Source organism: Cervus elaphus, chromosome 16, assembly GCF_910594005.1.
Source record: "Cervus elaphus chromosome 16, mCerEla1.1, whole genome shotgun sequence".
NCBI lineage: Eukaryota > Metazoa > Chordata > Mammalia > Artiodactyla > Cervidae > Cervus > Cervus elaphus.
The window spans coordinates 22,294,984-22,310,546 of NC_057830.1; the positions used below are offsets into that span (position 1 = coordinate 22,294,984).

Here is a 15,563-nt window from a genome sequence, read left to right on the forward strand (position 1 = left end):
CCATGGCCAGTACTCTTGTCTTTTTACCCTGGTCATAGTGATTGGCTGAAAATGTGTGATCTGTCCTCTCCTTTTCCTGACTTGCTGTTGTAGAAGTGGAAAGATGAAAGCACACTTGGTTCCCCTTATAATTTGGAGCAGAAATGGCTTCTCAGAGCTTACACAGGATACTCTGAGCCAGTTTGGAAGGCGACCAGAGGGAACTCAGAGTAGATTAAGTGGAAACAAGGAGCGGGCAGCACCAGCCCTCCACTGAGCCCAAAGACCAACAGCGATCTGCAAACCCATACCAAACACCCCTTTTTCTCCAGGGCTGGGGTTTCTCAACAGGGACCAACTCAAAAGGCAGGCAGAAGTGCTGGAAACTTGCTCAGTCCCACCCCTAATGGGCATTTGCTCCCAGCTCAAGGGGAAGGATGATGCTCGGGGCTCCTCCTCTAGAAGCAAGAGAGCAAACCACAGACAGGTAACTGAGCAACTCCCCAACTTGCTGGGACCCCTATGGTCCCAGTCCCCACCTCGCAGGAATGCACAGCCTTTCTATGATAGCAGACCTTCTGGTTCCTTCTTCCTGCCTCTCTCCTTTTCCTCCTAACCCTTCCCCCGCCCCCGCCCCCAACTGCCCACCTCTTTCTTTCTCCCTCCCCCTAGAAGCTTGGAGGGTTGGTTCTGTGTTCACTTACTCGTGACCTTCACTTTCCCTGTCCAATAGAGTTGGTCGTCCCCTCCCTGGGGATTCTTCTTTAGGAAGCTTTCACATAGACTATCTCATTCATACACACAAGAGGGGCGAATCGCTGAGATCTGCCCCCGCAGGCCCACGAGCTCTTGTGCCCGGGTTGGATCCGGGGATTCAGAGCGTGTGTACCCTCCGGGGAACAGCCCCGGCGCTAGAGGCTCAGAGCAGAAGGGAGGTGGTAGACGCAAGGTTCAGATCAAAATGTGGCCGGATGTCTCCCCTCAAGTTGGCGGTCAATTTCGACCAAAAACGATCGTGATCGCGACAAAGATGATGGTGATGAAACTAACAGCAATAATCTGCCAGACCCTCGCCCTCAATGCACCGGTCCAAGCCTAGTCCCCTATCCGGTTGGACCTTCCCCGCTGGGTGCTGGGCAGGGGTCGGCAGCCTTGAGGTCCCTGGAGGGGCGGAGGATCTGAGGGCAGTTCTGGGAGAGAGGCGGAGGGGCGAGCCAGACTCAGGGGGACTGTCGAGGGAGGCGGGGGCGACAGGAGAATGTCCGGGGCCCGCCAGAGGCTCGACTGCGGGGGCAGACACGAAAGGCGGGGACACTCCGGGGGTGGCAGTCGGGGAGAAGGATAAAGGGCTTGGGGGGCGAGGGCGGGAGCCGGGAGAGAAAGTGGGGTGCAGGGGCTGGGGGGGGGAGGGGAGGAGGGATGGGGATATAGGGGCTCAACGCTGAGGGAAGAAGTACAAAGGTGGTGGGGACCGAGGAGTGAGGAGGTGAGGGCGGAGGGCGGGGAGACGGCGGAGGGGCCAAGGACGGTGTGGGGTGGGAAGCGGCAAGGTGGGGACTTAAGGGGCCGGGGAGGGGGGAAGATGCGGGTGGGAGCGCCGCAGGGAGCCGGGGAGATGCAGCGGGGCCGGGAGATGGGGCGGGGCGCCGGGAGGTGGGGAAGGAGGTCCGGGTAGGAGGGGTCTTGCGGGGGGTGGGGGGGGAGTAAGGGGCTGGGAAGCGGGGAGGTGAGGGCGGGACGGCCGGGCGGGGAGGCGGGGAGGCGGGGAGGCGGGGCGCGGGCCCGGCCCCCGAGGTTAGCTGGAAAAGTTTGCGCCCGGGCCGGCGGGGGCAGAGGCTGAGGAAGCCGGTCTGGGAGACACGCGACCAGAACCCGGCGCCCAGCGCGGTGGCCGCAGGAACCCGAGCGAGACTCTGCGGCCCGGGCAGTGCTCCCAGCCCCGAGCGCCAAGTCTATCCCGGCGCCCCTGCACCGGGAGGGGAGGAAGGGGTGCCAAGATGCCTGGGGTCCGAGCGCCCTTCTCGGATGGAGGTGAGCCGGCGGGACCTAAGGCCCGGGGCCCCCAGGCTGGGTGGGGGCAGCCGGGTCCGCTTTTCTCACGGATTTCCAGCCCGTCTTCCAGGCCATCCAGCCCATCGCGACGTGGACCTGGGCGGGCGAGCACACCACATCAGCATCGCCCACTCCCACCAGGTCATCCATTCTGGTGACTGAACCCGGGCAGGGGAAGTGGGGATGGTTCCTTTTTTAACTACAGTTAGAGCATTTAAACTCCGAATAAAAGAGAAGTGATTCTTCACAGAGACGCGCCATGGGTCATTTTCCTGGGATAATTACGTTTATACCGCGTAGAATGCGGACCTGGGTGCTCTGGAAGTATGTGCTCTTGTTCTCTTGGGAACATCGTTCTATTTTATTTTCTTCGCCACAAAGTTCCAGTTTTCCTTCTATTTCTCAAACAAGGTATTCGGGGCTGTCGGAACCAGGCGGGGGGTGGGGTTGGGGGAGCGGGAAGAGGAGTCTGGAAGACAAAAGTTCCTACGTTGCGGTAATGATGTTCCCAGGGAAGATCAGTAAGTTATACTCATAACTGAGATAAATCCGGGGAAGCGACAGGACTGGTCCTTCTTCTACCCGATGGGAGGAAAGTGCTAACTTTGCCAGTTTTAACCCCCTGCCCCCACCATAGTCTCCAAATTGTTCTTCTTCTCCTTACTTTCTCTCTTCCTGACGTTGGACACTGCCAAGGACGTATTTCTTTGTGGTGTATTTATATTTAGATGTAAGAGAGGGACTTCATGTTGGATTTTTAAAGGGAACATGCTTTACTTTGAAGATGAAGAGCATGAATCAAGTCTGGCTCTTTCAGAGCTCTGGGTACTTCCAGAATTAGGCATCTTTTTAAAGTCTGGAGTTAAAAGTTGCAGACATTGTACAGAATCCTGATAGTAAAGTGTTAGTCGCTCAGTCCTGTCTGATTCTTCACAACCCCATGGGCTGTAGCCCACCAGGCTTCTCTGTCCTTAGAACCCTCCAGGCAAAAATACTGGAGTGGGTAGCCATCCCCTTCTCCGGGGTCCAAACCCCCATTGCAGGCAGATTCTTTTCCATCTGAGCCATCAGGGAAGCCCCAAAGAATTATATCTTCATGATTTATCTCTACAACATTCCTTTCTTCATTGATGAAAATCTTACAGGCATGATTAAGAAAAACTTAATTCCTAGAAAGTACAAGGGCAGGATTATGATCTGTGGGTATATGACTAATGAGGATGGTCAAGCTTGTTGCTTGTGTAAGTGGTGGTTCTGGGGTGTGTGTGTGTGTGTATGATGTGATGTGTGTGTGTGGTACTCAAAGAGTTGTGGACTCACTGATGCAGAGCTCAGTGACAGTTTGAATACTTTTGTTACCATAGGTGAACCACACATTGAGTTTTCTCAGTCAGCAAACTTTCACTTTGGGCCTGCTAGTCCAGGCGCCCTAGTCTCCTGACACCAGGGATCCGAAACACAAAATCAGCCCTTAAGATACAGATGCAATGATTCCTCAACTAGTATTCATCTCTGAAAATGCTGCTTTCCTCTTTATATTTGTGAATTCCATTAAATGCATGACTCTTCTAATTTTCTACCATATGTGGATAGTGAAGCTACCATTTCCTATACAAGGCCTACCTTATGAATTGGCCTAATGACTTTATGTCTCAAAATTTAGGGACTGATTTTCCTTTACCTGGAAATTATGACACTAATTTGATTCCACGGTATCTCTTTGACCCCCTAAAAATGTTTCAAGACCTACTGTGTATGCATATATTTTTGTTACAAAGACATGGGAATTTGAGCATAAAATAATCTTGAAACATTTGTTGTTGCCCAACTGGAGAAACCCTTTTCTCTGCTAGGACTTGGGACTGTGACTCTGGGCTGATCCAGCTGGCGTGGCAGCCTTGGGCAATCTACTATGTTGGCCAGTTAGCCGAGACTGAGTGGCCCCGGGCTCTACAAGGCTTTCTGTTTCCTCACATTTGGTTTCATGGTTCCTTTCTTATCAGTTTTGGAGCCATTTGGTATTATTCCCTTGCCATATGTTTTCTGTAAAATTGGTTAATTACCTTAAGAACATTGAAATATACACATTACCATATGGAAAATGAAATAACCAGTGAAGATTTGCTGTTTGAAGCAGGGAACTCAAATCAGCTGTTCGGTGACAACCTAGAGGGGTGGAATGGAGTGGGAGGTGGGAGGGAGCTTCAAGAGGGAGGGCACATATGTACACCTACGGCTGATTCGTGTTGATGTATGGCAGAAACCAGCACAATATTGTAAAGCAATTATCCTCCAATTAAAAAATAAATAAATGAAAAAGAGAGATTCCATGAGCTTTTGGAGATGATATGCTAGACTTAGTGGAATCTTGTCTAGCTTTAGTTAATAATACTTTTTAAGTTGCTGCTACAGTTACTAGGCATAAAGTTTCTTTTGTTTTGTTTTTATTCTGATTTTGAGGAATCACAGCAGCATCTGTGAGAGGCCAGGGAATAGGCCAGTCAGGGAAATCAGTGATAAGGTTGTTCAGAGGAGGGTGTGGAACCCATCGGGTGGTTCTAACTTCTGGTTGGAACCGTGAGCTGGAGTGAGAATCCTGAGTCATTTGACTAGGCTCTTTGGCCTTGAAGATGCTGCTCCATTTTCTTGGGGTCAGAGTTTTCCATATATTTCAGTCAAGCCCCCCGATTCAGCATTCCAGCATTTTGCTAGCATAGTAGCAAGAAGTAGTTCGGTTCCAAGTATGCTGGTGACACCCGTGTCGCTAGATAGGTGAGGAACACATGGGAAGGTGACAGCGTCTGGAAGAGCTTATCCCTAATGTGGTGCCCTGGAATCCGATGCCATGGGCATCCAGCCCAGCGCAGCCTCTTCCAAGCGGTGCCCCAGGCTCGGTTTCCTCCTGTGTCCGTTTGGAAGCAGATGCTGTGGGGGGCTCAGATGTGGTACCTGCAAGATGCAGTGTGCAGAGCACGTGCCAGGTCACCGAGTGAGAGTGCCGCTGTGGGAAGGGATGAAAGGAGCCCCACAGTCACCACTTCTGGGCAGAACACCGCTCATTTTCGTATGCCTGGAGGAACTCGTTTCCACCCACTTTGATTCGTGCTGTGACAGTCTTGGTAGGTATTCAGTCCTGTACCCTTCCTTAGAACAAGCAGAGAAGAGAAAGTTTGAGAAAGAAAAGCAATGAAGGTAAAGACCTCTTGCATCAGAAGCATTTGCCCTCAGATTGATGAGCCTGGATGCCCAGGAGAACATGCAGAGAGGCAGATGTTCAAGCTGGACTTGGTTACGGGCACAACCTGCATACATGGGGCTCCCTGGACTGCCGTCAGATCTGTGTTGGCATCTGAGCCTTGTTTGCTCAGAGAATAACCTTTGGAGAAGCTGCAGAAAAGCAGGCAACCTGACCAGGGACAAACTCACTTCCGCAATCTGGAGAAGAAAGGGGAAGATGTGGAATCCTGATGTGGTTCATCTATAACAGCCTTTCTCACCAGGAGCTCCACTAATGGGTCCAGAGCAACATTCAGGCGTGCAAGGCTGAGTATGTGACACCTCTTGTCATGAACCATCTCTGAAAGCAGAGTGAGGTCACCTAAGAAACCCCTGAGTGAAGGGAAATACTCATTAGCAAAGGAATTTTGTTGGGGCCATGAAACGGCCAACTCATTATTTCCTTTCTAAATTCTTTTAAGTGGGGGAAAAAAGACACAAAAAACCTTGCTTTCCAAGAAATTTTACTTGTGAACAAATGCTTTGTGTTTTAATTCAGTTTGTGGGATGAATTGGGAGAATATAGCACTTTAAAAATATAATGCCTTGCATCTTACCGGGAGAAATCAATGTCTCACTATCTTATTGTGATTTTTTTTTTTTTTTTGGCCATTACAAAGAGAAAGAGACAGACCCCAGACTGGTGAAACATTTTTCCTTTGTTTTTTTTTTTTTTCCCCTTTTCCTTCTTTTTATAGTTTGTTTATTTTTCAAAGTGACATGAGTAGAGAAAGTGATTCTCCAGCATGGAAAACACATCTGGAATCCATCAGGCCCTGCCTGGCCCCCTCCCCCTCCCCCCCACAGATGCTCTTCCTTGGAATGGAGGGAGGGGGATGGGGTGACACCCCTATGAACCACCTTCCAGAAGCCATCATATTCCTCCTCTGCAGAAAGAAAAGCCTTGGTGTTGGAATGCCTTGAGGTAGACTCAAAGACCCCACCTGAATGAGGATGGAGTGAAAACTCTTAGGTAGCAGATCTCTGTTGAATAGATGGAAGGCAAGCCCAGGAGTGGGCAATATACTGCCTTTACCTTCACAGTGAGATGCAGGCAGTCAAATCTTCACTAAGAGTGGGGGAGAAGTCTGTGGGGGTCTGGATGACCTGAGCACAGTTTGGGAGGGAGAGCTCTGCTTATGGATATAAGTAAGGCCTGCTCTCAGGCACAGCTGTGTCGGAATCTGGGTTTGTTGGAAGACTTCTGCATGTGAGCAGAAGCACCCACATGTCTTCTATAACTGGCCAGGTTTTCTGAATGTGTACATGACTAGCTGGCGCCCAGCCACACTTTTCAGCATCAGGCTGTATTTTTCAGTATTCAGGTGGAAATTAAGCAGTGATCCAATTTTTACAATGGAAAGGCAGATACTGGTCTGGTCACTACCAGCCCCAGACACTTATCTTTTAAAATAAAATGTGAGCATTTGTAACATGTAACTCTTACTCTCTATGGGGACTTCTCCAGCTACCCACAAAAACAGTTCTCAGGACCACTGGCTGAGACCCGTAAGCCTCTGTGGGCACCCTCCATAAAAACCTAGCCTAGACATCAGCAGTAGGAAGTCCCTGGTACCCCCTCAGCACACAGGCACATGCTCACCGTGGGGGACATCCTCAACTTGTCCTAGCAGGGCTGCTGAGGACAACAGCACAGGGAAACCACTCCACGTCCACAACCCAGAATGTATCCGTCCACACAGCGGGAGCAATGGGAAGGAGTTACCCACATCTCTCCGCATGACTCACATTGAGCAGGAAGCTCACAGGAACATCCCATTGAGAAGAAGATGCCAGGCACAGCTTCATGACTCCATTTATGTGAGGGTCAGACACAGGCTAAATTACTGTAAGGGATAAGAAGTCCAGAGAGTGGTGCCATTCTGGTGGTTAGTGACTAGAAGAGTCCATGAGGGATAGGAAAGTTTGGGTCTCCCAGGACCCCTAGTGCCCACAAATGCCCAGCACTCCTGCAGTGGCTGGGAGCAGCAGGATGGGTGACACACGGAGGGCCGATGCCCACCTCTCCATGAGCAGAGCCAGCTGACTCTCAAAGATTCGGGGACCAGGGAAGGGGCAGAGCGTTCTCTCCGCAGACTCAGAGTCTATGTTCCATCCCTCCGGATGGAGGCAGGAACTAGCCCATGAGATGGTTTTGACCATGCATAGTGGCATTCAGATTTGTCCAAAATCAATCTGATCTTTGGCCCGGCACAAAACTCTCAGATGGGATCAGCTTTTTAATGTTGATAACCCAAAGAAAATAAGCTTTTGGATTCCAAAGAGAGATGGGTATCTTCCAGTTACCCACAGTGTGGTATTTTATAACAAAAAAGTTTCTGAGAAAATATGCTCCTTGAGTGATACATATTTAAGGGAAATTATAAATTGAGCATTAATGGGAAAATGTGTTTACCCTCAGGATTCATGGTTTTGATGGGTTTCTGACACATCTTAAACTATTGTCATTTTGCTTATTTTCTTGCTGGGTATTAGTTTTTATTGTTTCCTTTCATACCTTCTACTCAAATTTATCAAAACTCTACATATGGAGGGGGAAAAAAATGAATGTGAGTCTGTGGAGCCTGCGGTGTACTTCCTCTGCCCTTTGTTTCCAAGAGAAGTCCACATCCAGCAATTTTAAAGGGACTCGCAGCCCTGCTCTCTCTACTGTATAGCCCAGTCGGAGGGGCAGAGACTGTCTAGAGGGGGCCATGAGGTATTTAAGGCCATCACAGGGAAACTAAGGCACAGGAGAGAAACTTCGGACATACTCTTTTCAAAAGGCTTTCAGATGCAGTTTCCTGGAGCTGTTTTGCCCCAGTGTGAGTGGGAATTACGGTACAATTCACATTGCTCTCCTTTTATGTAATGTTTGCATATTTTTATCATTCAGGCTGTTCTGGTGCTAAGTCACCATCATAACTCCTCTTGTTATGCTCACCGGTATCAGGTCCTGGGATAGAGGGGCGGCCACCTGGACATGGCAGCCAGTGGCCTGGAGTGGCGGGGGCAGGGGCGGAGGTGGGGAGAGGGGGTGTTGGAGGGCCCTCAGGCCATCTATATGACCCCACTGCCGTCAGAGAAAATCCGCCCCTTTCAGGATGCCGCTGCTTTGTGACTCTCTTTGGAGCAGCACGTGTGTTCCTCTTCCCTACCTTTGGGTCATGCCTCTTCTGTGAACAAGGACATACGTGGTGCCATGACAGGGCATCCATGCTGGAATGCCAAGCGCTCTCTCCGGGTTGTGCTCCGGGGTGGGAGGTGCTGGAAAGATAACCAGGCAACTAGGTTCTCCTGTGCCTGGTCTCCTACAACAGCCAGAAAGGGTCAGCAAAGTGGGAGCACAGAGACTGCATTCGGTGCCCACAGATGAGAACACTTAGATGAGCAGTAATGAAGGGCACACGCGTTTACTGGGCACCATTAATGTACGTGGTTCTGAGAGGAGAGATGGAGAGGGTGAAATAAGGGGCTCCAGGAAAGTGCTCTGAGAGTTTCAGTGGCTGCTCTTATCTCTATCCTTAAAAAAGTTTGTTCTAAAAAGTGGTGTGCTGGGGCAGGATGATTCCAGAAAATGCTATAGAGCTGGTAGAAGTTGATCTGGAGCCTTAAGGATGGGCACGATTTAAATAAAAATGGAAAAGAGGTAAGCTGGTGGGGGTGAGTGGCCCACGAGCTGACCCCCCACCACCCCTGCTTCTGTCTCTGGAAGGCCAGGCCCCTTATCACAGACCAAGCAGGGGGGACCAGGGCTGGGTAGGGAGCCTGCCTCCTGCATGAGGCCTCACAGTGCCCCTGGGTGAGGGGAGGCAGCCCCAAGGTCGGGTGCTGCCTCCAAGGCTCATCAGCAATGTGGGAGACCTTGGCAGGCCCCAACATTTGGTGGTAAAGCTGACTCCCAGCCCTCCATGACCTCAAACTGCACTGAGACACCAGGGGCTCATGTGGTTTCCACAATAAGCCACACACGAAACTCCAGGACATTAGAAGACATCTCTGCAAAGAAGCAGTGGGGACCATCTTTGCCCCATGTCAGAAAACCAGGCTCCCCCAAATTAAGGGAGTGGAGGCTTGACAACATCCTCAGGGCCCTGGAGCCAGTGCCCGAGTGGCAGGAAAGCCGATGGTCAGGGAGCTCTGTCTGGAGCCTCCTCTGATTCTCACTCACAGAGCAGCTACCCAGGCTGAGCCCAGGGTCCTCCTGCCCCTGGGGCCTTCTCTGGAATGAGCTCAGCAGTGGTACCAGGCCTTCAGATTCCACTGCACCCCAAAATGCACAACCCTATTTCTATGGAGAGTGGTCCATGTGCCACCAAGCCAAACTGAGGGCTGTGACTTAAACTTATAAAAGTTAAAAAAACTTCACCAGATCCACACAGTAGGCTGATGTAAACTGACCTTGTTTGAGTTTAGTTATATATTTAAATATTCAAATAGTTTTAATCAGTGCATTTAGCGAAAACCATGTCTCCCTTGGTAGTCGGGGCTGCTCTGCCTTGGACACCACCAGAAGCCTTTGGATAAAGCCGCATGGGGGTGGGGGGTGCGTAGAGGCCCAGAGGGGGAAGGGCCATCAGAAGCCTGGCTCTTGGGCTCCCTGCTCCACTGTCACTGGTGCTCCAGATTGGTTGTTTCTTTCCATTCACACACACCGATTTCGTTTTGGCACTTTAGACAGTTGTATCTAAACTCTGAATTTTAAGCCAAACTAAAAAATCCACTTGTTTGTCCTCGCTCTTCTTCCTTTAGCCTCAGTAGCGGTTGATTCCACTTTTACAGGTTTATATTCTTTCTCCCCCTGGCTCCACGATTAGCTGCTCTCTCAGGGAGTGGCCCTGTGGGCCCTGTGTGGGCTGTGCTGGACCAGATGGTTTGTCTCTGAGCTCTCTGTGGGGCAGACCTGGGGGCCATCTAGATTTGATTTCTGGTCTTGGCCCTGGTCCCAGGGATTCCAGGGAAGTGTGACTACTTCCTACAACATTGTTTCAAAACCCACCAAGGAGGTTTCAGGAATCATTCTGAATTCCATCCTATTTTTTGGACCTGACATAATCTCTGTTTCTCAGTAACTGGGAATAAGGGTTTCCCAGCTCCTGTGCAGGAGATGGGGCTCCCCAGGTGATGCTAGTGGTAAAGAATCCACTCACCCGTGCAGGAGACACTAGAGATGTGGGTTTGATTCCTGGGTTGGGAAGATTCCCTGGAGGAGGGCAACCCACTCCAGTATTCTTGCCTGGAGAATCCCATGGACAGAGGGGCCTGGCGGGCTATAGTCCATAGGGCCACAGAGTTGGACAGGACTGAAGCAACTTAGCATGCATGCATGCACAGTAGATGAGTATGGACTGGTTAGCGTGCCTAAGTGCCTTGAGATCTCCAGGTGGAAGTGTTCTTTGGGTTTAAATCCGTGTGTTTGGATTACATGATTGAATGATGACAGTGCTCGATCACAGGATTTCTCTCCTTGGCGACTGCAGACAACAGAATTCCTTCTTCTGGTCTGCATAGTCACATAGGAAGTTTGCCTGGGTTAAAGGCCCTCTTTGGGCCCTTATGGACCAGCCATCCAAATGCTTCAGCATTTTTAGTGCCTTTCTCCAACTCTGTTGCTGCTGTTGCTTGTAGGTGCTGTTACTTTATCACTGGGCTCTCTCTCCTTTTATCTTTTCCTAGAAGCCTATTCTCAACACCCTAGCCGGTGTCTGGCCTGGATCCCTGTTGCAGCCTAAGCGGAAAGCTTTGTTTTCCCTGGAGATGGACGTTCTCAGCGCGCCCTCTGGTGGATTCAGGAGCTAACTGATTGTGAGTTCCAAGTGATGGCGATGATTCTCACGCCACACCCCAGACCTTACCCCTCCAACGAGACCCTGCGCGAACATTACAGCTACGTGGGCAAGCTGGAGGAGAGGCTGAAGGGCGCTTCTGAGGGCGGCACGCTCACCACCGCCCTGTTCTTGATCATCTGCAGCTTCATTGTCTTGGAGAACCTGATGGTCTTGATTGCCATCTGGAAAAACAATAAATTCCACAACCGCATGTACTTTTTCATTGGTAACCTGGCCCTCTGCGACCTGCTGGCCGGCATAGCCTACAAGGTCAACATTCTGATGTCGGGCAAGAGGACGCTGAGCCTCTCCCTGACGGTCTGGTTCCTACGGGAAGGCAGCATGTTTGTGGCCCTTGGGGCGTCCACCTGTAGCCTGCTGGCCATTGCTATTGAGAGACACTTGACCATGATCAAAATGAGGCCGTACGATGCCAACAAGAAGCACCGTGTCTTTCTTCTGATCGGGATGTGCTGGCTCATCGCCTTCTCGCTGGGCGCCTTACCCATCCTGGGCTGGAACTGCCTGCACAACCTCCCCGACTGCTCCACCATCCTGCCCCTCTACTCCAAGAAGTACATCGCGTTCTGCATCAGCATCTTCATGGCCATCCTGGTGACCATCGTGATCCTGTACGCACGCATCTACTTCCTGGTGAAGTCCAGCAGCCGCAGGGTGGCCAGCCCGCACAACTCAGAGCGGTCCATGGCCCTGCTGCGGACCGTGGTGATCGTGGTGAGTGTGTTCATTGCCTGCTGGTCCCCACTCTTCATCCTTTTCCTTGTGGACGTGGCCTGCAAGGTGAAGGAGTGCCCCATCCTATTCAAGGCCCAGTGGTTCATCATGCTGGCCGTGCTCAACTCCGCCATGAACCCCGTCATCTACACGCTGGCCAGCAAGGAGATGCGGCGGGCCTTCTTCAGACTTGTCTGCACCTGCCTGGTCAGGGGCCGGGGCGCCCACTCCTCACCCATCCAGCCCGCTCTCGACCCAAGCAGAAGCAAATCCAGCGGCAGCAACAACAGCAGCCCCTCCCCCAAAAGCAAGGAAAACCTCCCCCAAACGGCTGCCTCGCCCTGCATCACCGACAGAAACAAAACCCTGCAGAACGGAGTCATCTACAAGTGAGGGTGCGGGCCTCAAGGAACCTGGGGTCCTTGCATTGCCACAGGAACAGTGGCAACCAACCCTGCAGCCACGTTCTTCTGGATTGCATGCCTCACCCATGGGGGTATTTCCAGAGCTGGGACTCGAGAAAGCTGTTCTGCCAACAGCTGGCCTGGCTGGTGTGGATGTCTCTTAAGGAGGGCACCCAAGGAACTGCTGATGCATTTCATTGCAGACATCGTGCCTTGTCCATTTAGGCTCTAGGGTCTTCCAAATGTACCAAGCTGCTGATGTCATCAGCCGCCTTCCCCTGAATCCTCCCTCCCCGCTGGCCTCTGTCTGGAGAGGGAAGGTGTTGGACCACACACACTGTGCAGTGTGTTTCCCAGGAACATCGTCATCCCAGGATGATGTTCGATGACTGTACACTACATTGACTGTGCACAGATGGATGCTGTATAGTCATCGTTCCTGTGTTACAGAGCACTTGCGTTTCAAATGTCTGCCCCTGGCACATGTGTAAGCTGAGGTACATGGTGTTGTTCTGTAACAGGGAGTACAAGTAAGTTCTGGCTGAACCACCAAGTATGAGGATGTGACCGGGAACTAGTTGAACAGGCCAGTCGCAGTCTCTTCAGACTGACACAAAGTGTCATGTTAAGCAGGTCTTGAAAGCACAGCCCCTCTAAAAGGGCTTGTCCGAGGCTGGTCTCAGATGTAAGCATCTGACCTCCAACTGTCCTGAGATGCCCTTGACAGCGTCTGGAGGATCCAGGAGGGAACGAGTGAGTTCTGTGGACGTACGTCCCCCAAGGGGACCCCTGCTTGTCTTTTCGTCATTTCTCCCTGAGGAGTCTTAAGCTCATCCAAAAGTCAAATTAGCCAAATTACCCAACTGTTTGGGGTTTCTCCGAATCCTAGAAAAGACAGCCAAGGTATTTCAGGAGCCTGTGCCCCACACCAATCAAGAAAAGAATCCAAGAGGGAGAAGCAGAGGACAGACCCCTGGCCCATTTCACCTTTCCAACATAATGGGGAGTTTCTGTTGAATTTGAAGATGCTTACAGGACAGCACTGTGATCCTGTGTTGAGTTTGAATCTGTATCAGAAAAGTACCAAGTTAGTTAACCCCCCTGTGCTGTTACAGCTGAGCAGCTGGGGCTGTCCACAGCCTCATGGATTCCTGAAAGCTGACCCTGACCATGACCATTAGAGCAGTTTAATTGTGATCTGGCAGTTTGTGTTTTCTTCAAAGAGATGTAGCAATACTGTAATCTTTCCTTTTAACACAGGCTGACCCTGTATCACTCTTTACCTTTAGAAGGAATTACTTAGAAGGCGTTTTTGTACACAGTCATCCCCAAGGATTCTTCATGAAGTACAAATGGATGAAAGATATACAAATTTGCAGAACTGTCATAAGTATATAGTTGATGTACTGAGTCTTTTGTTTTTTAAAAAGATAAGAAGGAACCTTCAAAAGGTAAGCCTCACTTCAGAACCCCTGAAGTTTTTAGGTTCAGTGGGAATTTTGCCTGAGTAAAGACTAAAAAAGTAGTCTTAACACATGAATAACTTTTCAGAGAAAAAGTGACTCCTCTTTGTAATCTCATGCCAGTTCCTCTTAATTAAGGAACATTTTCGTGGGTCCTGGGTGACCATGTACCACCCAACATCTTTCTTAATTTTTGTTGCTGATGGAGATAAATCCTATTTGCAAGGACATGCTCATCAGTGGCATTTTAATTGTTTTCATTGCATCACTGAAAAGGAGCTTATTCTCTTGTCAAACAGCCTGAGAAAACCCAGAGCATTTATAGAAAAGTTAACCATTAAGATCCTGGGTTAAGAAAATAACAACAAAATTGACTCAGAGAGCCAAAATATTGAGTATTGCATTTTGTCTTCAGTGGTGAAATGACTTAAGAACTTTATATATTAGTTCTGAGTTGCTTGGGGGCTTCAGCTCTCTGGCACTAAAAGTAATATAACACTGCACCATAACCTCAACTTTTTTTTGAGGTAGCATAACACTTTCAATCAATCTGAATGAAAAATACTCCAAAACAGTCATTGTGTCTGTTTGAGATATGCAAAAATAATAATAATAATAATCAAATTTAGTAACAAGTGTCAGAGAAGGAGATGGCAACCCACTAGCGTAATCCTGCCTAGGAAATTCCATGGACAGAAGATCCTTGTGGGCTACAGTCCATGAAGTGGCAAAGAGCTTACACGACCGAGTGACTGAACAACAAAAAGTACCAACTGTACAATCCTAACTAGCTAGCTGATCATTTAGAAGTTGGGTGTGTCAAAGTCACAGAGAACCTGTGTGTTAGTGCTCATTCAGTCAGTAACCTTCATCGAATCCCATGTATGGTTGTTAAAAAAAAATAAAATGAAAGCCTTTGTATAAACTGGGTGTCGGGAGTCCACGTGGGGAGCTGTGTACACTAAGGCCGCCCCTGGCGAGATGCAGAGTGACAGCAGGAACTCCCACCTGCTGCTAGTTGTCTCTCCAGGAGTTAAATCACTCTGAGAACGCTAGCATTTTCCGTGTACTTCCCAATAGCAGAACTGGTGTTTTGGTGGAATAGCACCCAGTACACCCAAGTTTCCTAAAATACCAGCTCTGCTCGTGGGAAGTGGCTCAGATGGTAAAGAATCCACCTGCAATGCGGGAAACCCAGGTTCAATCCCTGGGTCAGGAAGATTCCCTGGAGAAGAGAATGGCAACCCGCTCTAGGATTCTTGCTGAAGAATTCCATGGACAGGGGAGCCTGGCGGGCTACAGTCCATGGGGTTGCAAAGAGTCAGATATGACTGAGCAGCTAGCACGTTCACTTTCCACCAGTTTTGGTAGGTCAATAGGGAAGGAGGTCAATAGACTACCCTTTCAATAGGGAGAAAATTGTAAGAGTCCTGGCAACCAAAGTACAGACAAAAGAGATAGGACGGTGGGTTCTGCTCCATTTGGTACAATGCAGGCAACAGGAGAGACTTGATAAACGAGCCCTTTCTCTAGCTTTTTCCATCACAGATGGTAAGTTTTCACCTCTCCACCCTGCATTCTTACATAGAAAGAAGCCAGTGTTTGGCATCACTAGTTGGTAGTGACATTCCTGAAGAAATCTGCCCCCAGAAGTACCTGTGGGTGTATATTCATCATTTCTGTGTTACAGAGCACTTGGACTTCAAATGTCTGCCATTGATACATGCACAAGCTGCAGTGTGTGGTACCATTATGTAACAAAGACCGCAACCTACTGCCACCTTTGATACTGCCCAAGGCCAAGTGGGCAGAAGTTTACCTAAATC

The 15,563-nt window shown here is 49.9% G+C and overlaps 1 protein-coding gene across 1 annotated transcript; it reads left to right on the plus strand.

Annotated features, from left to right (window-relative positions):
• Positions 1–1,784: 1,784 nt before the first annotated feature.
• Positions 1,785–14,662, plus strand: S1PR3 (sphingosine-1-phosphate receptor 3). Its single transcript, XM_043927468.1, has 2 exons — positions 1,785–2,010; positions 10,984–14,662. The coding sequence occupies exon 2, from the start codon at positions 11,127–11,129 to the stop codon at positions 12,261–12,263; it is 1,137 nt and encodes a 378-aa protein (XP_043783403.1). The 5' UTR covers positions 1,785–2,010; positions 10,984–11,126; the 3' UTR covers positions 12,264–14,662.
• The last annotated feature ends 901 nt before the right edge of the window (positions 14,663–15,563 follow it).

What these genes read in the sequence shown, in the direction of transcription:
- S1PR3 (XM_043927468.1), top strand. Translation starts at nt 11,127, where the DNA reads ATGGCGATGATTCTCACGCCACACCCCAGACCTTACCCCTCCAACGAG.